At 34.3% G+C, this 22,261-nt stretch overlaps 1 protein-coding gene across 11 annotated transcripts in view; it reads right to left on the reverse strand.

Moving 5' to 3' along the window:
• The window catches only part of JMJD1C (jumonji domain containing 1C), a 257,660-nt gene that overhangs the window by 14,619 nt on the left and 220,780 nt on the right, over positions 1-22,261 (reverse strand). For 8 of the 11 annotated variants that reach the window (XM_032491485.1, XM_032491484.1, XM_014551733.2 and 5 more), the window contains 11 exons: positions 20,546-22,230; positions 18,237-18,409; positions 15,781-17,987; positions 10,782-10,983; positions 8,226-8,440; positions 6,996-7,148; positions 5,080-5,169; positions 4,474-4,601; positions 4,070-4,283; positions 3,350-3,564; positions 2,384-2,662 (listed from right to left, as the gene is read on the reverse strand). In XM_032491485.1, the coding sequence (XP_032347376.1) occupies positions 2,384-2,662; positions 3,350-3,564; positions 4,070-4,283; positions 4,474-4,601; positions 5,080-5,169; positions 6,996-7,148; positions 8,226-8,440; positions 10,782-10,983; positions 15,781-17,987; positions 18,237-18,409; positions 20,546-22,230 (5,561 nt within the window). Of the gene's footprint in view, positions 1-2,383; positions 2,663-3,349; positions 3,567-4,069; positions 4,284-4,473; positions 4,602-5,079; positions 5,170-6,995; positions 7,149-8,225; positions 8,441-10,781; positions 10,984-15,780; positions 17,988-18,236; positions 18,410-20,545; positions 22,231-22,261 lie in introns of those variants that run through there. The other 3 variants (XM_032491483.1, XM_032491482.1, XM_032491489.1) reach the window with 3 other exon arrangements.

A 22,261-nucleotide genomic window follows, 5' to 3' on the forward strand; every position in this document is an offset into this window, starting at 1 on the left:
AGAGAACACAGAGAAATTATGACTTCAGTAGTAGAGTGCATGCCTAGCATGCATAAGGTCCTGGGTTCAATCCCCAGTATCTCCATTAAAAAAAATTAATAAAAGTAAATAAACCTAATTATCCTCCCCTCAAACAAAACAAAACCAAAAAGAGTTTCTTGTAAACGATGTCATTTGTAAAGTAATCTTTAAACTCTCAAGATAATCAATCAAATTTGGGGAACCGTAAGTGCAGAATTACCTCTAGCTAGGGTTGTTACCACAAAGTATCTCAGAAGAAAAGAAAAAAATAAAACAACAGCAATAACCACCCTAAGAAGTTTGGTTAACTGCTCCACTACATTTTCTTTCAATGGGATGATAATATATTCAACTATTAAAACAGATTCAGCTATTAGATAATCAACTTTTGTTGACAATTCATGTATTAATTCCCAGCCCCTATTAGACCTATCCAATAATACTCCCATCCAGCCCTGTGCTACTCTATTATAGTAACCAGCAGCTTGGGGAAAGTAAGATTTTAAAAATGAGAGAGGCAAGTTAATTAATATATTACACTATTCTAAAGCAGAATTCTTAGACTACTATCATCATTATCATCTTCCGAATACTGAAACACCTTTCTAATTAGACTCTTTGCATCTGATCTTATTCCCCTTCTAATCCAACTTCCAACCTGCTTTGTTGTCAATTATTTTTTGTTGTTGTTGTGAGTTATTTTAAAATGTCAATCTGTACAACACAGGGAAGACAGCCAATATTTCATAATAACTATAAATGGAGGTATAACCTTTAAAAACTGAATCAACTATATAATTCAGTTTAAAAAAGTCAATCTGATTACTTTGATTCTTCAATCGAAACTGTCATCTATAGGATGAAGTTCAAACTCTTTAGCATATCATAAAAGCCCTTCAATAATAATAACCCCAACCACCTCATTTCCCCATCATTACCCCACAGGATTCTTATTAATGTCAGGTAAACAAAGCTACTTAACAGTTCTTCAGACACCTTATCCATTTTATTTCTAACCTCTTGTCCATCTAGAAAAACTTCACTTAACCCCTGAGATAATCAATTCAGACTAGCATTTTTGAAATAGTACTTGAGCTTAGTCATTCACTCTTACAGGTTTCCACAGTACCTTAAACAAAATACTTAGAATATTTAACATATTTATAAAAGTATTTATTTATATGACTGTTTAAACCCACACAAATCTAAGTTGTTTAAATGCCACCTCAGCAATGGCATCAAGGCTTCAGGGAGAGCCAACCAAAAAATATATACATGTACTAAATATACAGTATATGCAATGCATGAGTGTGTATCTTTTTCTGGGGTGAGGAACCAAGCTGTCATCTGATTTTGAAAAGGACTGGTAACCTCAAAAGATAAAGAACCACTGTATTGAAATGATTCTTACTCATTTTTACATCCTTAATGGCCAGCACAGAGACTGGATTTACTAGGTGCTCAATAACTATGTTGAATGAAAAAAGTGAAGTAAAATACCAATGATGTCCAGAATGCAAGGAAAAAAAAATGAACATAATACAAAGTCATGCAAATTCATAATGTGTGTGCATTAATGTAGTAAACTGCCACCTGGAATGGCACTATATCAAAACTTGTCAAACAAAACCATTTATATCTGAACAGAATTAAATGAGTATGTTGTTCAAGATTTAATCAACTAACTTATAAATATATAAATGTTCCATGGATAAACATTAAAGGCAAAAACATCTACACTTTTCATCAGTTCAACAAAAATACTTCTGGTATTAACATTTCAATAGCAGATATGAATCTGTTAACTAGACTAAAATACAAATTTTAAAAAGGTGGTACCAAACTTTGTAAACATACAGCTTTATTAAAAGTCTGTTGACCAACAGATCAAAATTATAACATCAAATAATCAGCTTCCCTGGCCAAAAAATATGAATTCAGAAACAATCATTCTGGGGTGGGAAGGGACAGACTGGGATTTCAAAATTTGTAGATACTGACAGGCATATTCAGAATAAACAAGATTATACTGTATAGCACAGGGAAAAATATATACAAGATCTTGTGGTAGCTCACAGCGGAAAAAAAAATGTGACAATGAATATATGTATGTTCATGTATAACTGAAAAATTGTACTCTATGCTGGAATTCGACACAACATTGTAAAATGACTATAACTCAATAAAAAAAAGTAAAAAAAAAAAATAGTCATTCTGGTAACTTGTTGTTTTTGGTATCTTCCAACCCAAATGTGTCAAGTATTACCTTTCCCCTCTCTCTGTATTCTTAAGAGAACTCTTTTTCCTATTCAACCAGTGTCAGCACCACTAAGAGCATATTAAATCAGCTTAAAATACTCACTTGTCCATGTTTCCAACACTCTTTGAAAAGCTTCCAATTATTGACATTTTTATAATCCTTAAGCCACAGAATATGCTTCTCACAGATCCAGGAATGCGGTATATCACTGTACAACTTATTGTTTTCATCTATGGCAGATTTTCTGCTTTCTTTAGGCTCTTCTTTAAGCTCTGGTTTTACATTTATCTTAGAGGCTTTATTTGGTGGAATTTTGTTTTCAACAACCGAAGCAATTATGTCATCAAGAATGTTTGGCATAGTCCTTCCACTTTTACCACTCTAATAGGGAAAAAATTATATTTACAAGGAAAATGTTTACATTTTGAAATTTTTGCTTTGATTTACTAGTAACATAGCAAACAACCAACACAAAAAATATGCCTGGCTTCATGAATCATGTTAGTGGACGTGGGTCTCTAGTCCCCACACTGTTCCTGACAGGTGGGAAGCAGAACTTCAGTGGTCTGCAGGGTATGCAGAAACTAGTGAAGTGTGGCGTTCCGACCTTTCATATTTTAGGAACAGGGCAGAGGGACAAATAGGCAAACTCTCCCATACACTTTTAGAAGCCACTAAACATGTGTGCCTACCTATGCAATTAGTCTGTTTTTATTTTTTCTGGTAAATAACTAAAGCAAAAATTTGATTTCTAAATATTTTAAGTAATAAAACATTCACATCCACATGTTCTTTCCCCCTTACTAGATACATGTTTTTCAAATTATGAAGGACTATCTTAGGGCTCTTCTGGAATCAAAACGCCTCTCCCCCAACCCTTTTCACCTGGGAAAAGAACAAAGTCTCCAGCTTCTAAGTATTATAAGAGTTATAATGCAAACAGGAACATGCCTAGTAATCTGGTACATCTGATTACATCTGTATCTATTTACTGTGGAGTTTATAGCCAAGTCTCCAAATCTAAGTTTAAGGCCCATATAGAACCCAAAAATCTGGCATCTCACTCACTGGGGTTCCCATCGAATACACTGGTGCAAAGGCAATGCCTGCATCTGTAGAACCCACACGTAGCTTGCCCGCTGTTGTGGTCAGCAAATCACGTAATGTTGAGCCTTGTTCATTATTCTGGGACACAGGAGGTGATGTCCTGCTATTTGGAGAATCAGGGTTGTCTTGTTCTCTTTCTTCTTTAAGTTGCTTCTCAAGGGCAAATTCTTTGTTTTCTGAAATAAAACGTTTTACAAAATTCAAATAAAATTACGCATCCTATTGAAGTACAGACAAAATTGGCAACCCTATATTTAATAGTGAGAGGTGAAAACTGTAGCACTAGTGATTTATTCACTTCAACACACACTGGAGGATTGGTTAGATCCCTCAGGAGTCAAATGGTTTGAATAGGAAAATGCCTTCCTCAATATCTTAGACATGAGTTTGTACCTGTCACAAATGAAAAATGGTATACTAAGACAGAAAGTATAGGTAAGTCACAAATCTATTGCCCTGGTGGCTTTATTGATATGCTCGTTGACAGATGTTCTGTGACTATTTTTGATGCAATCACAGGAAGGCCAGTTCCTAGTAAGAGAAGACAGATGGTTTTACTGAACCTAAGCCATAATGCAAGCAAATGACAAAATTGTTCCGCATGAATAGTACCTTAATGGATAATAGTACTTTGTTGATTACAGTTCTCCATTATATCCTTAAATAATAAAGTAGATTTACCTTTTTTTTCCTCTCTAGCCTTTTGCTCTGCAAGATCTGCTAACCAGTGCAGTGGTGACTGGGATTCTGGAGGAGTTAGCTTGCTGTCTGTGCTTACATCACTCCCTGGGCTGCTGTTGCCATTACTCTCAGACTTCTGAGGGGTATTCTGCTGCTGAGACTCAGGCATGCACAGAGAAATTTTGTTACTGTGATTAAGAACATTCTGTAAAACCTATAAAGGTAGAATAGTTGAATTTTTAAAATACTCTCTCTTCAATTATTCAGTTAAAAGTAGAGGTTACATTTATTTACACAGTAACATAGGAAACAGAATTTATAAAACACAAGTCCTACACTGGATTTCAAATATCAAACTGATTAATGTAACCATGGATTTTATTTGAACAGAGATTTCTACTCACTTGAGACACACCATTCATAGCAGAAAAATTTCCAACTTGTATATTCTCTGTGTTAGTACAATGACAATGGGATTTAATACCATATTTTTCTCTAAGAGTATGCATCGCATCTAGAAGATCTGTCAAAACTACAAAATACAATAATGGTTAATGAAAAGATTATTACTAGTTGTTAAGATTACTTAAAATTTCTTATTTTTCTTAGAGATTTTCTTATGCCTTTTCACTTTTCTTCCATTTTTTTCTTCATCCCTTCCATCTGTTTCAGGTTTGATCACTGAACCAAATTCATGTTGTTCTCTATTCTTTTCTCTTTTATCTATAATTAAAAATCAGTATGCTTAAAAGAAAAAAAGTAGAATAATTTAATAAATCTAATATGCCTTTCCATTACACTATAGTTTTCCCCTTCTGAAATGGTTCCTCTATGGCTTTCTTCATCACTGGGCCAGGACTTATCTTGCTAGCTTTATTACACAGAGGATTACAAGAACAATTCAAGACTACATAAACCTTACCTCTCCATTCTATTATACTCCTAAATAATCTGAAACAATAAAGAACTATTATACTACTACTGAGTCAATAATGTGTATTTATGCTTACCAGAACCGGGTATAATTTGAGTTGGCATTAAATGTTTGTGATCATGAGGCTGTCCCTTCACACACTTCATCCAAGCATATAGTTCTTTATCTGTAAGATTGTAACATATGTACTTATTAGTCATGTTTACAATGATAAAATTGATGGCTTGTATATAAAGAGTTTAACAATTATATAAAATGTCAGTGGTAGGTTTCAGATGTTTTCTTCTTAAAGAAATGTAAGATAGTTCCACCATTCTGAGAACTCTATAAAATAGGATACAAAACTGTTAGGTTAGTCTTTTCTTAAATGACCATTCTTTATTCTCATGAATGTATTAGTCACCGCAGTCTTCCCTGGAGCTAATTTTTTTAATCTTAGCTATTTGTGCCAAATAGAGCTTTTGCCTAATCTTAGTACATTAGACTCATGTAAAAGTTTGAGGTTTTTGGCAACTCATTTTTCTTGTATGCTTCAAAGATGTGTAGAGGAACTGTCATGAGACATGTGAAAAAGCCTCAACTTGATAGAAAGTTTAACTGTTATTACTGCAACAAGGCTCCATACCTGGAGGAGTAAACATATTAAGGCATAGCATGAAGTACATTATACACAGGAAAAAATATTCAATACCTTGATCTCAAGGAGATCTTTCTCTATAAAATTAATGATATAGGTACTATTTATGATGTGGCTATGAGTTTCAATAAATATCAAAAAACTCATTAAATTCAGCATAAAAAATCTATTAATTATTTCATGAAAAGTTTCCAAGGAAATAAAATTCAAATCCAGGCTAAAACTGGTTTCCTTTATAAAGCTTTCTGACTTTCCCTCTGAAGCCTAGATAGTAATTTGTAAATGTTTTCTAACTGCTTACATTTTAGGCATTATATAAAGCTATAACCTAGTCAACGTAAGCTCACTATAGTACTGAACTGTGAAATAAGGAAATATATACATAACACAGAACACAACTCAAGGCATATAGGTTACATTCAAAAAAAATAATACAGTGACTCAGACTATACTTTCAAAACAAATGGTACTGTAACTAACAGCAACACAATTATTAAATTTATTTTAAAAGATTTATGCTTATATGTGCATACAACAATACATTAAAATTAATTTCTTTTTAATTTGGCAAAAGGAAAACAAGTAATTTGGAACCAGGAAAGATGATTAACTGCCTAAAATACATTCCTTTTTATGGTTTTACATTTTACTCATGTATCTTTTGCATATCACAGAAACAATTAGCTACAGATGCTTTCCTACTTAGTTCTCTTTGGTAAGTGCTGGGTGTATAAGAAGAAGGGTTAGAAAGGGTGAGGCTTTAGTAATCCTATCAGTAGAAAAGACACTGATGGCTAAATTATAATTCACCTACCTGACATACTACTTTGAAAAAGAGCTGCATGGAATGAAAATGATACTGTTTTTAGACAATGAATAGTCTAACTAGGGGGAGTAAATGGTGCTAGTGGTAGCATATTCTTGAATATTTTGATTTGAACTTTATGGACCAATATTTAGAAAAATCAACTCACACTAGTAAGTATTCAATTTTGATTTATGTGCATGACTATAATTAACAGGTTCTAGAAGAGACTTCAGGCTCTGACACATCAGAATCTGAAGGCAGCAAAACCTAACCTAAATTTGGGCTGTATTAAGGAAGTATCTGCTTGAAATGAGACTGTGCATCTACTAATCAGGCTAAAAAGATGTAGATGCAGTTTTATACTAGAAAATCTGGTTATTTTAATAAACTGTGGTTAACTCTTCCTTTTAAAAACAAACTTCACAAAAATTCCTTAATGTAATATATTCATAATCAAGGAAGGTAGGAAAAACAACTCATCTAATGTTCCAGATGAATGACCCTAAAAAAATTAGAAATTTCAATTTATATAAAGCTATAAACCAACCTCTAGAACTCTTCCTTTCTTTTCCTTTGTAACAATCTAAGCAGACCACAAATCCACATTTTTGGCAGACCCAATGAATGTTAAATAATGTTGCTTCACATGCATCACACATCTCCCGGACTCCTCTCACTGCTCTTTTCCAGGCAATTTTGACTGAAATACAGAGAAAGAAAAACTTAAGGCAAACATGCTCTTTTTCCATACAATTTTCGCTAAAATGCACAAAAACAAAAATCTCAAGGCAAACCAAGATTTTTGAGGGATATATTAATTAATGATCAATAGAAGATTTCTTGAAGTAATTAATAATTCTCTTCAGAAGATTTACATCTAATGCAACATTTCTCAATCTTGGCAATTTTGACATTTGGACTGAGTAATTCTTTTTTCCTAGGGGACTATCCTGTGTAGGATGTTTAGTGGCATCTGTGGCTTCCACCTATTAGATGCTAGTACCCTACACACTTCAGGTATACAACCAAAAATGTCTCCAGTCATTGCCAAAGGTCCCTGGGGGGGACAAACCACTGATGTAAGAGACAAGAAAGAAAAGAAACTAACATTTAGAGCACCTAGTATGTAAGTTGCTTTAAACAGAACAGTACTTTATAAACCAATCTATAAAGTAGTTATTATTTCCATTTCACAGTTATATAGGTAAACAAGGAGTAAGTTGAGATTCAAATATAAATCTAACTCCAAAGACTGATGAACCACACTAGATTAAAAATTTAAATAACTGGGATGGATTATGTCTTTATATGTATGGCAAATGCTGAAATTTCTTGAGTATCAGATACAAAGTGCCCTTATTGTACTAAAGTATGTCACGGTGGCAGAAATACCAAAATGCTGCTGTAATTCCACAAATTGCTAATCCATTCAATTCAACCTCAACTGGAAAATAGCTGTTACTTTAATTACATATAGGTGCAAGTGTATGTAATAAAGTGGCATCAAAAGTAAAAGTAAACAAGCCTTAGGGGGAGGGTGTAGCTCAGTGGTAGAGTACCTGCTTAGCATGCATGAGGTCCTGGGTTCAATCTCCCATACATCTATTAAAATAAATAAACCTAATTACCCCCTACCTCACCAAAAAATAAAAATTAAAAAAAAAAAACAGTAAACAAGACTAGGTAAGACTATACCCACAGATGAAACATATTCCAAAGAGAAATTTTTTAAATGAAACGTGTATAGTTGCATGTTCTAAGTATTTAACTTCCTTACCATCCTTTTTCACCCAGGACAAAGCTGTTTTTTCAGACGTTACCAACTGACAGAACTTATCACCTATTATATCCAAGATGTATTTTGAAGTTTCTATGTCTAGTTCATCATCTTCATAATTTTCATGTGTCCATAAACTCATAGCTTCATCATCATATTGGTCAGGAGAAGAGAAGCCATCTATTCTAACCACTCCATTTTTACTAAATGATAATCTGAAACATTAAAACATAAAAGCATTAGATACCAAGACAGAAGTCCAGGTTCTATTACATTATTTTATATTTACAATTAAAAGCATGAAAATAAGGTAGTCCTTTATGTACATAAACTTTATTAATAAAATTTAACCAACTTTTGACTTCCATAGTGCTACACAAATGGCAATGATAAGCAGCACCAATTTTAAAACTTCAAGAAATACGATTTTCCCTATCACTTCCCTACTTAACTCCAATCAAATGAAAACTGCCCAAGTGTTTCATGAGGACAAGAGTTTAAAATGTTGGCCAAATGCTGTCTTAAGCAATGCAGTTATTTTCTACACAATCTAAATTAGCAACCTCTAAAGTTGAAAATGCCGTGTATCATCTTAAGACTTTCGGGGGAGGATACAGCTCAAGTGGTAGAGTGCATGCCTAGCGTGCACAAGGTCCTGGATGCACAAGGTCCTGGGTTCGATCCCTAGTAGCTCCTCTAAAAATAAATAAACCTAATTACCTCTCCCCCCCACCTCCCTGCCAAAAGACCAAAACAAAACAAACAAAAAACCCCCCAAGACTTTCACAGGGAGTATTAAGAAAAATACAAAGTACATATACATTTTCTTCCTTAATTAAAATGACACATCTATGGCCTTTGGTTGATAACAATGTGCCCATGTTGGTTCATCGATTGTACCAAATATGCCACAGTGATAAGGGATGTTGAGGGTAGGGGAGTAAATATGTGTGGGTGGAGAGGGCTATGTGGGAACTCTATTATCTGCTCAATTCTGTTGTGAACCTGAAACTGCTCTAAAAGAATAAAATCTATTAAAAAAATGACACTTTACTAACGGGCTTTGGAGAAATAAGACTGAAACTCTTAATAGTATATCAGGAACCGAATTAGTGTACTTACTTCCTTCTCTTAGCTTCTGACATCCAATTTATGTAACTACTCAATTCAGAGAAATTAAGGGTAAATGGAAAGCAAAACTCCCATTTTCTTACTGACTGGTGGTTATTCCTCAATTATCTTTGTACTTACTCAAAGAGGGGATACTCTATAAGCCATTCTGTATTTTCCAAAAGGACGACGCCAACAACATTCCTTTTACTTCCTTTTTCTTGTACCTTTACCACCTTATCCTTTTCCTTTTTTTAAAAAAAACTTTCTCTTTTCATTACAACCCTTCATCTTATTTTAGCTTTGTGTTACCTCTTTCTTTCCTTCAAACTTTCCCAAAGGTTTTCTTATCTCTTCAAACCTACTTTCCTTTTGATTCCTTTTCTATCTTTTCTGTACCTCCATGTATACTACCTTCTGTAACTATTCTTTGAAGTTGTCTGTCCTTTGAGGGCTGTTGGCTAGAAAAACCATGAAGTAAAGAAATGTTCCTACCACTACATATTTTTGGGGTCTCTACTAGGCCAACAGCACACAGTATTTGTATTTCCTGGAGCAAAGTGTCTCCTAACTTAAGAAGAAAATGATGATGATTAGGAAAATAACTGCAGGTAACATCATCAGAGCATTTCGTTGTGCCTGGTACTATACTAAGGACTTTGTGTTACTTTTTTTCACTCAATCTTCATGAAACCTCTCTGAGGTAGGTACCACTATCATTACATTATGCAGATGAGATGGGTTTAGCTATAGTTCTACTACAGTTAATTAACTGTACAGTTAACTAGTTTCCATTGGCTGGACCCAGCTATTCTTTAGTTGAACTCTTGTAAGTCTTTAAGTTTTTAGTACTGAAGTATTATTTATTGATATTAACATTATAGTACTATGTAAGTTTAATAACAACTTTATGTTTTTATATTCTCTACAAAAACTGTGAAATGTGAACTGGTACTAATATATCTTTCTTGTCATTTTACAACTCATATTTTTATAGCTACATATGTTGAACAAAAGTATGCGTATCTCTAATGTAACATACAGACTTTAATGCCTAGATTTTATAGACTCTTAGTCATTGTAGCTAATGCACAGATATAAACGTGACATTGTTCTAGCGAAAAAATATAAATTAAAAAAAAACTTAAATCAAACTGTTTCCTTCCATTTTCTAGAAAAAATATGAATATTTTCTCATTAAGGAAGAGTAATAAATCTCTCAGAAGAGAAAGGCCATATGAACACAAATATCTGTGAATATGAATTTCCTCCAATAATTAGCTATTATTAAATTCAGCACACACAGAGTTTAATATTCTTTTATAATGCTTCAGAAACACAGAGGCTCAAAGCCTCATTCTCACCTGTATAAGGCTCCTGGAATGAGAGTATAATTTCCAATATCCTATAAACATGTTTTCCCTGAATTATTTATTTTCAACTTACCGTCTAAAGTAGTAAAATCTACAAAATACTGGTGAATGAGCTGGTTCTTCTCCCTTTTTACTCCGAATAAGTCTACATTCTCGGCACTTCTGCAAATTAGGCCCTATCTCACAGCAAGAGTCATCCTGTAAAAAGGATTCCCCAGTTTGCTTCAGCTTCTTGACTTTACGCCAATCTTTTAATACTGAACGAGGGATGCCAGCTGTAAAACCAGTAGGAAAATATTAGCAAGATTATACCTTTTTAGAAAGGTAAACTCCTTGAGACAAAATTCAAGTCAATTATACAATTGTGACCGCATATTAAGATTGTAAAAAAGATGAAAGATGAAAGTTCTAGGCACTCATTAATAACTGGAAGTCCATAGCAGCATTTCTATTTACTATTCTACTAACTAAATGAACTCAATGTCAGTATCCTGGAAATGTGGAGCTAAGTAAATCTAGCTGGTTGAAATCTTCACATATACAATACTCACATTTCTATAGTAGCAAACATAAGAAACATTTAATTTCTATGCAAATCTATTGCTATAACTATAGCCCTTTACACAGGAAAAACCTAAAGACCAAAACTTACTACTTTTAGAAACTGCAACAGGCTAGTTTCAAACATTGTTTAGAAAAACTCTGATTCTCTAAGGTAAGTGTGGATCAAGACAAGTAAGTTTTGATTTTTATCATACTGTATTTGGAAGAAGGGCTAAGACTTGTTTCCTAATATATCTCTCCCTTATTATAATGCCCTCCATCTGATATCATCTTTTAGAAAAATAAAAGGGTTTGAAGGAAATAAAAGAAAAAGCCTAATATTAACCTGTCTTTATTGATAGCAGAAAGAAAAAAGGCATCAGAGAAGTCTGAAGAAAAACAAAACTCAAATATACTACACAATTGCATGAAAAATTAGTTTATTTACTATACTCTGCATCACTGCTCCACCTTGTTCATTAACTTGAACATAACTATTGTAATAACAGTGGCCTAAGTAATCAGTTACCTATAGAGCAGGAAGAACTCAAAACATTACATATAAAATAAATGTACCTATTAAATTTTTAAAAATATATTCATTTAAAAGCAACCTATGTTGGGATGAGCAAATATTTGTTGACTCTTAAAAGCAAACTTACTCTGCCCGTATTAATATAGCTATATATCAGGCTTGAGATTTACAGTTTGCTATTTCTATCATGTTGAAAGAATAAATTGTATTTCCGACCCTTGTGTTTACTAATCATGCCCATTGTGTGGATCAGAAGCATTTGAAGTGTTCTGACGTTATATACTTCTTGCAGAAGCAAGCAGCAGAACTCTTGTCCTTAGCACACACTATCACTTGCCTGTTGACAGTGTACGTAGTACAATTACAGCAAGATCATACACATCTTAACATAGGAAGTGTTGTGTTCAAACTTCAGGGTGGCCCATGTGAAACTGGCTCCAGTTATTAAGCACTTCTATGATTGCTGCCTGGTTCTTTACAATTACATGTTCTCCCCTCTTCCGTCTCGTAACTTAGGGCAAGGAGTCATTTTGGCTTAGAGAAAAATATACGGGCATACAAACCGCTTATGAAATAAAAACATTTCCAGAAGACTTGTGTAAAAGGTTTGTTATTTCCTTCACTGTGTATAAGACAGATTTCCCCTATGGACTGTATAAAAAATTCAGAGCTTTCAGAAGTCAGAATGAACAGAGTGGTACACTGCTGATAAATTTTTATTTGTTACACTACTTCCAATCACTGCTTTACTTTATTACACTAGAATAAAATAAGTGAAATCTTTCTATTTTTGACTAGAAAACAACTACTAACCCATATGCTTTTTATTCCAGACAAGGGAACAGTTTGAAGAGTATGGATAACCATACCACTGTGAACAATTTAAACATAAATCGTATTATAATGAAGAACTAGACATTTTGAAGCAACTCTCAATTCTGTAACACAAAATAGACACTTAAAGCTTTTTTTTTTTTAAATGAATGAATTACAAAGACATGAGAGCCCAGGTCATATGGTCAGTTTGTAATATTATAATTATTGCTTTTAGACTAGGCCACACATGACTATGGCTAACTCTTTTTATGAATTTTACTCTAACAGTATTTGTACAAAAAATAAAATAAACTTCATCTTTCAATTCTATATATCTAATTTACTGGTGATATCTAAATCTAAAAGTTTGAGACAAAGACACATAATCAACAAAAAATATCTAACTCAACGGATATTTTTACTTTCTTTATACTATAAGAATCTTTTCAACCTTAGTTCTTTACTAATCAGCAAATCCTCAAAACAGCTGCTCTAGCAACAGAAAACTAGGGAGGAAGAAAATAAGAGACAAATATATGCTAATCTTTAATCTCTGTTATGCCATCACCTTAAAAAATATTTTCGGACATAGAAATGAACTCTGATTATAGGTAGACCACTACCTGTATCATAGGTCTTATATTTAAATTTGATGGACAATTTTAGTACATAAAATTATGTAAAAAATTAGCCATGGAAAAGCAGCCAACTTTAAATTATCAGTAACAAAAAGCAGCAGGCATGAAGACATTCCAAATCAGCAGATAAAGCAAATTCCATTGTACCTGGCTTTAGACTACTAAAAAACCATGCTATTTATTATATGTGTATTGGTATATATAATTATACAAGTGTAATAGTGTATGCAATCATATTACCTGCTCTAAGTGCAGACTTAACTCACTCTTTTTGATTGACTGATGGCAACCTCAACGAAAATTAAAAGATAAAGGTCATATATAATCCATGAGGTAGATAATCCACTCAGATTTAGAATTTACGTACTCCCAATTTAGAGAACGTTACTAAATAGCCCAGGACAAAAGCAAGTCAACTCTACCTATAATTAACAGATGGCATTAAATGGTCACTTAGTATTATTCTGGACTTGAGGATAAGTGGGACTTAAACAGCCTGTCTCACGTTGAATGTCAGTTACTGGCTGGGGAGGGATCTGACTAAGCATTACAACCTGGGGGAAAAAACCGCTGATTCCAGTCTTTGTCTTAAAACTTACTTGGGAATATGTACATTCGTAATCTCAAAACAAAAACAGAACATGTACTTCAGTAAGAGTTAACTTTACAAACTTAACTTCACAAGAGTTTTCTAAGTGTTAAAAGCTGGAAGATTCCTCTCTCTGTTTTCTGTAACTTTAACCTGAATATTTGATTACTCAACACCAAAAGAAATGTTTGGTCAAAAAGAAGAGAAAGAATTACTGACCACACTAAGCCTCTTGAATTCACTGAGGAAGTAAGTAGAGCACAGGAGAAAGGAAAAGCAACATGGTATACAATCCAATACTCAAAACAAATGGCACGTTGCCTACAGCCTGTATCCTTGGTTGTCAATCTCCCTCTTTCTTTCTTCTGACTATATTTGCATTTCAGTCTGTCAGCCTGTCTCTTGTTTTCTTTCATTCTTTCACTTTCTGACTGTTCTTTTCTATGATTCCATCCTCCTGCTTTCTCTCCGTCACTTTGCCTCTGGTTTCCACACAGGCATGTGGGAAAACCTCATTCACTGAAAAGGCCCCCAAAAGAGGCTTCAAACATCCAAATGCTTGTGAAGATACTTCTTGAATGTCCACATTGCACAGATATTTCATATATTGTATGTGAATGAATACACTGATATAGTGAAACTATTAACTGCTTTCTGCATTGTGCAACATACCTAAAAAGAAATAAGCAAACAGAAAAACTACTTCTAGAGTAAAAACATATAGAAATGCTTTATAGTGAATATTACTGTTAAGTATCACTTATTTTCCCCTGTTGTAGTCACAAACAAAATATAGTCAATTTTGGAACTTTTACTTATTTTGGAAGTTCTTCTTGAATAAAGAAATAAACACACAAAACCATCCCCCGCCCCCTCCCCGCTTTTATTTAACTTTTACTCGTTGTTAAGGGCTTGAATGAGTAGCATTATTAGTTAAATAGAAGGTAATTTTGTTAAGTTTTCAATTTCATCTTGAGATGAGAGAAGGGTGAAATATGGGCCCCATTCATACTACTTTGAAGTAGTTCTCTTCTGAAAATGTGACTTAAAGGAAGTTTTTGTGAAGAGGATTTCTTTCTCAACTGTATCTAGTTATAGGTAAATACCCAATATAGGCATACGTTGGAGATAGTGCAGATTCAGTTTCAGACCACCACAATAAAGCAAATATTGCAATAAAGTGAAGTCACACAAATTTTTTGGTTTCCTGATGCAGGTAAAAGTTATGTCTACACTATAGTGCAGTCTATTAAGTGTGCAACAGCATCATGTTTAAAAAAACAATGCACATAATTTAAAAATACTTTACTGCTAAAAAACACTAACCATCAACTGAACCTTCAGTGAGTCACAATCTTTTTGCAATAGTAACATCAAAGATCACTGATTACAGATCACCATAACAAATAATTAATGCAGAAGTTTGAAATATTTTAAGAACTACCAAAACACAAGAGAGACATGAAGTGAGCAAGTGTTATTGGAAAAATGGTTCCAACAGACTTTCTTGACACAGGGCTGCCATAAACCTTCATTTTGTTTAAAAAAAAAAAAAAAAAAAAAAAAAAAAAGATAGTATCTGCAAAGTACAATAAAACAAGGTATGCCTGTATCAGAAATCCACTTTTGGTGTGACAGCTATAATTGCATTTTGACAATCTTTAGAAATAGTCAAAAATCTGAGTAACTACTAAAGTACATGTGGGTTTTTGCCAACACAAATGCTATGCGAAAACATATTTCTACAAGTTCCTTAAAAATGGATGTCTTCTCTCATTTCCTCTTACAGGCAACTCGTGAAATGTAAAAATGAGGTCACATATATTACACCAGGGCATACAAATAAAGTCAAAGATGCCCTTAAACTCACTAATTTTTAGAGAACCACATCTTTACTGCAAGAACATACAGCCCATTTTACTTGAGATAAAAAAGTAAATAATTTACTTACCACTACTACTGCTGCTCTGCAACTTCAATTTACTTTTTTCCTTGGCACTCCTGCTGAGAACACCATTGGGCTTTAAATCTTCTTCTATTTCACCTTTTCTCTTCTGAAGATCATTTTGCTTCTTTTTGTAAGTTGGCTTAGGCTGCCTTTTAGTCCTTTGCTCTGATTTGCTTTCACTTTCATCTGAATCTCCACTTTCAGAGCCAGATTCATAAGTTCTTTTGGCTTTTCTCCTATTGACTTTATCATCTTTTACATACTTATCAACTATGATCTTACTATCTACACTACTTTGTATATCATTAGATGTAGAGGCTATTAAATTGACAGAACATGGCTTAATAATTTCTGATACAGAATTCCCTGAATTTTCCATTTTATTAATATTTTTATCTTCTTCTGAATGTCTTGTAAGCCAGGCCTTTTTCAGTTTAGTATGGTAGTTTGGTTGACTTGTCTGGGATGCTTGCCCACTTCCTACAGAGTTTGCTTTGTTTATTGTACTACAGACCACAGTGCCATCCAAGAGAGGGGAGGCTGAAGATGTCTGATTTTTCGCAGCATTAGGCTCGGTCTCACTGACATTACTACTTTTATATTGAGCTGCAGCCAATGCTGCCTTGTGCTTTTTCAAATGGATAAAATCAGTTGTGCCTGAGAACCCAGAGCTGGTCTGAACAGCATTTCCTGTCTTACTACTGGCTGGTGTAACTGGAGCTGTGGTGCTGACCCTGCATTCTTGTGTTTGAGTCACTGAATGACTGACACTTTTTGTAGAGGTACATTCTAAGGATTTAGAGGCCAAAATGGTATTGGATAAAGGGTAAATTATTTCTGAACCACCCCAGCTGGAAACACTGGTGGTAGTGGCAGCAGATGTGAATATATCCGTTTTGGTATTACACATTGTGTTTACAGAAGACATGACTGTACTGGGAACACTGCCCTGTGAGACAGCCTGAAAGTTTTTTTCAGATTTTATGTGAGCACTGTCTGAATTCACACTTGGCAGAATCATTCTTCCAGTCTCTCCAGCTTCTGCTGGTTTTAGGCAATCTGTTTGATTTGCCCCAGTTGAAGATCTTTCACTAACTCGATCTTTGGAAGCTAACTGCATTGCTGGCATGCTATCAATTTTTGTACTAGAAGGTGGACGTACAATGACAGATGCCATAGCAGCCTGTGACTTTCCACTGCTTTTCTCCACATGCCATTCAGCTTTCTCTTTGCTGAGGTTATTATTAGATTTCCACATTTCTGTCAAACTCTGTTCAGAAGAACTCTTAAAATTTGCCTGAGTGTCTTTTGGTTCGGGAATCAGAGTTGGAGGCTTTTGTGATTCTTGAACTTTCCCACCAGCATTTACAGGCATCACAGGAGTTAAAGTTGGAGGGGAAAGGCTACTATAGCTGCTTTCTTTTCTTTCCAGGCTATGATGGATTGGTGGGTGAAATACCGGTGCTCTATGTAAAGCAGGCATACTCCGGAGTGTATTCGTAGAAGAAACTGTCAAATGAGCAGGACTCCTACAATCACTTCTGAAAGTTGTTACTGAGTGAGAAGCAATTTGATGAGAAAGATGCTCTGGTATTTTGCTTACTAAACCTTCACTTTCTGGCTGGTGTTTAATCAAAGGGGGAGGCTTTGAAAGAGATGATATAAATGAAGTCAGAGTTTGAGGATTAGCTGCTGCTCCAAGGGTATTACTCTGTTTTTCAGTGTAAATATTTGAAACCTCTTTGGATGGATATGACCTTGGTGGTTCGTTGACTACACTATTAGACAATGTAGTGAAATAGTTACTTTGGGGTAAACTCTGAGGCACTGAGTGCTTCATTTTATAAAGATCAGATACTGAGCATTCTACATCTTTGTCTTGTTTGATGACATGGCTTTTAGGGCTAGAAGACGATGATGCTACTCTAGAATAATTCTCTCTCTCACCCTCAAGCCCCTTGATTTTAGTTGTAAAGGGAGCAACATCAATACTTTCTTGAAGAATTCGACGGTGTTCCTCCTTATATTTGTTTAATCTCTCTCCAGTCTCCTGGGGTGGTCTTTGTAATTGATTCAATACAGGATCCACAAAATGCCTATGCAAGTGACCATCTTTTCCAGTCTGTGACCTATTTAGATCCAGGTCATTTTTTGCTGATGTGGATGCAATAGAACGTAATGGTTCAATAAAAGCTTTTCTCTCCAATTCTCTGTAAAAAAAAAAAAATACACAAAGGTTTCTGTAAACACTTTTCCTTGTATGATACAAATATAGCTTCTATACATTATTATTCTATCATGAAAGTAAAACACGAATTTGCATGTGTTATAACATTGAATTAGTAGGGATATTTAAACAGAATAGTACTCATTAAGCCTAGTTTTAAGACATTTGTTAAGATTACCTGTTTATAAACTGAATTAAAATCTATCAAAGTTTTAAGCATTGGTGAACTTACTCTTTATGATGATCTACTAAACTTTTTGTCAATGGTGGACTGGAATGTGCTGTAATTTTAAGAGGCCGATGAGGCTCTGCACTAGAAGGTCTGACAGGAATGTGACTAAGTAATCCGATACCATCTGTTGAGGTCACAGGTGTAGACTGATGTAACCAAGGACTGGGAGAATTCTATTTTTAAAAAGAATTAGACTTCAGTTACTATAAAAGGCTAAACACAGTATCACAGTAGGACTTTAATAGCAGTATATTTATGAAGTATGTGACTTTTACTAAATGCATTTTATTAGAAATATTCAAATAAGTAGCCAACATAGTCATAGGGATTTTTCCGTATCATGAAGAAAATTAATGAGCATTAAAATTGTTATTTCCCGAAATTTATTGTTATTTACTTTACTGATTGCAGGTCTTGAAATCATTGCCTTTAATTCACAAATGATTACAGAGAACCTAGCTTTTAAGATTTCCTAAGATTGTAACATCAAAAGACTATCTGTTGATAATAGAAAAAAAAAATGTTGCTAAAATACATTTCACCAGATTCCATCAAGTTCATTTGCCAATTTTTGGTGTAAAAAATAATGAATCTTTTCAATATAACAATTTACTTAGATTTGGCAGAAAGTTACATTTTCAAGGCTTATTTGTATTCCATTTCACTATAAGCCATACACTGTTGGACCATTAAACTTGGAGGTGCAGAGGTAAAACAAAATTAATTTTGTATCACCATGCTGCCCATCTCATACTAAATATGTGGTGACATTGATCCCTGCATTGAGACTTACAACCAACTACATGCTTAAGATTGCTTCTATACTCTGATTCACTGCCATTCTTCCAGAACATGCCTTGTTGAGTTATACTTTGTTGAGTCAGATACTGGGAAAATACAATACACTTTGGTTTTAATAAAGGGAATAAATTTTATATCTCAAAATGATAATGTGAAGTCATATGACACCACACTGAAGACAACACTGTTATAAAATTTTTTAGCCTAAATATATATATTATAAACCATAAACCTTAATAGAGATGTATGCATATGCACATAAGGATCATTCAAATATGTTTAAAAGGTCTACAGTTCTACAAGATCCAGAAATCCGAAGTTGCAATCAGTTATTCAAATAGCAGGGGATACCTGTATATACACACAACAGAATATTAAAAAGCTTAAAAAAAAAAAAAAAAGGAAATCCTGTCACATGCTACATCAATGAACTCTGATGACATTACGCTACATGAAATAAGCCACAAAAGGACAAATACTATGAGTCCACTCAAATGAAGTATCTAAAGCAGACAATCACAGAAACTGAAAGTAGAAAGGTGGTTGCCAAAAACTGGGCGGAAAGAAGAGGAAAATTAACATTTCATAGGCAGAATTTTAGTCTGCAAGATGAAAAAGTTCTGGGGATCTGCTGCACAACAATGTAAATATATTTAAAATTACTCAACTGTACTCTTAAAAATGGTTAAGTAAATTTAATGTGCTTTTCAACCACAATATAAACAAACAAATAAATAAATAAAATGTGTTTCAAAAGATTTAGGGAACACCTGAAGAGACTCCTGGTCTGCACCAAGGATTAAGCTGTCTCCTAGAATTTAACAGTGACACTCATTCTCCCATTTTTTATGTGGGGACTGGTCATTCCCTTAACAACAATTTATTATTATGAAAATTAACTTGGCTAGAAAAACTACATAGCCCATGAAGAAGTAAGAGCTCCATACCACCATCTTCAGCAATACTGTCAGGCAGAGAAAATCTCAGCCCCAACTTCACTCCCCAGTATCAGGAATCCCCAACCATGGTGTCCTTAAGAGAACAAGGGGCTTAGAGAGTCACAGCTTGCAGTATACATCAATATAGTATATCGTGCTGGGGAATGTAACAATTTGTCTTTGAAGAATAACTTGATAATAGATATCTAAAGCCTTGTAATTTTATATAAATTTAATATCCCGAAGTTTCACTTCTAGGAATTTACCTGAGGAAAATAATTACAGATATGTACAATAATTAGTTATGAAGATATTCATTCTTCATAAGTTACATTAGAAGCAAGTTAACAATTTTACTTAAGTTATTTTTTATAAGGAAATCGGCTTTGCTGAGATTTTAGCTCTACAGACCTCAAATTACTAAGCATCAAAAGTTTCATTTTAATTTGAAAAATAACTTTGAAAAATTACAACATTTTATAATAAGAAATCTAAAAAGTTAATTGGATATTTAAAAAGGTACTTGTGTATATGTTGATTAATAAATAAATGACATGTGGTAAAGCTTACCCTCCTTAATGAAGATTCAGCATTAACTGCATTTTCTGGGTGAACCCACTTAGAAGGTGGCAGACCAAGTCCTGAGTACGCATGTGTTCCATTTGGATATTGCCAAATAATTGGATAAAGTCCAAGCTGATTATATGAAGCGGAAGGATGGGCTTGTCCAAGAAGATGAGGTGATGGGTGCTGTAATAATTGTTGCTGTTGCTGGTGGGCTAGTGCTAAGTGGCTCAAGCTGCTGGCATGCGCAGTCTCCAGTCGTGGGTGGCCGCCAAGTAAGGAGGCAGTAGGCACTCCAGGTAACACAGTAGGAAGTAAATGAGGATGATGAACAGAATGGTGTGGACCACTAGTCAGAGGGTGAGTATTAATGGTAGGTAGTGGAGTTTGACTGGATGATCCAGCCAGTAAATGGGGTGCAGGAGTTAAGGCAGGGTGATGGGTACCTGGATTTAAACACGTTCTATGGGATGAAGAATGAAGAGGAAAGGGATGCTGGCTTAAGAAAGGTGAAATGTGATTAGCTCCTGTTTCTGATCCAATAAGTGCAGGATCTCTGTAAACCGTGAAATGCTCATTTTTATCAATGATCAGAGGGCTCTTTGTAGTTTCTAATGTACTGCCTCGAGTAGGAACTGGATGAAAACTGCATCTTGATATCTCATGATCTATCTTATTTGCCAGTCTTCTTTCACCAGCAGTTTGGCTGTTCACATAAGTGGCCTTAGGCTTTACAGAATCAGGAGAATGGTTAATTTTAGGTTTAACAACTTCAGGTGAGGGATTGGATTTTGTCTTGTGAGCATCTAATGAAGTATTAAGTTTAGATTTTATAGTTTCTGGGGGTGGACTTCGCTTATGCAGCTTATCTTCTGTGACAGAAACCGTACTCAGAGAAGATACGTAAGAGACATATTGACTTTTCTCTTTTTCCATATTCAGGTTATCACTTCCTGAAGAAGCATTCCTAATATTTGATTGTGTTAAATCTACTCTAACCACATCACTGACCCAGCTCTGGTCAGAATTTTGTTTTGCTGTTTCCAAGTATTTTGCATTTGCAATTGAATGTTTTGAATCACTAACATTAGAATCCATTTTCTGAAGTGTCTGAGAGCCAAAGGTACTTGAGTTTTCCTGAGCCACCTTTTCAGTATTAGAGTCATTCGTAATATCAATAACACATTTTGGTGTGGGTGGTCTGGATACAAAGTTCTCCTTTGGTAATAATTCCACTGTATGTATTTTTTCCTTATTGCATTCCTGAAGAAGCAAATCATTAGAATCATGGTCAGAAAGTGTGGCCTGTTCTGATGAACGGATAATCATTTCTTCTTGAAGATGAGAGTCAACAGACTTCTTCTTCTCTGTTTCTTCATGTTTTTTATCTTCCTGTATTGGATCCCAGCAAGGCTGGCAATCTATTAGTGTCTCTTCTCCTGCCTTCTCATTATTCTGGGATTTTCCTTCTTCTCCATTTATCTTTGAAGGATTTTTATTTTTCAACTCATTTTCTGGCTTCTGCTCTGAGGAATTATTTATCATTTTCTTATTTGAATTTTCTGAGTCACTGCTCTCAGAAAAGTCTGAAACATTGTCGGTTCGTAGTTTTTTCATATTTAGTTTCTTTTCATCCTCCTCAGGTTTCCTTCTTTTGTTCATCACCTGTTTGTTTTTACCTTTAGGATTTTCTGTAAGATTAAAAAAAAGAACAGTTTCATT

Source organism: Camelus ferus, chromosome 11 (genome assembly GCF_009834535.1).
Source record: "Camelus ferus isolate YT-003-E chromosome 11, BCGSAC_Cfer_1.0, whole genome shotgun sequence".
NCBI lineage: Eukaryota > Metazoa > Chordata > Mammalia > Artiodactyla > Camelidae > Camelus > Camelus ferus.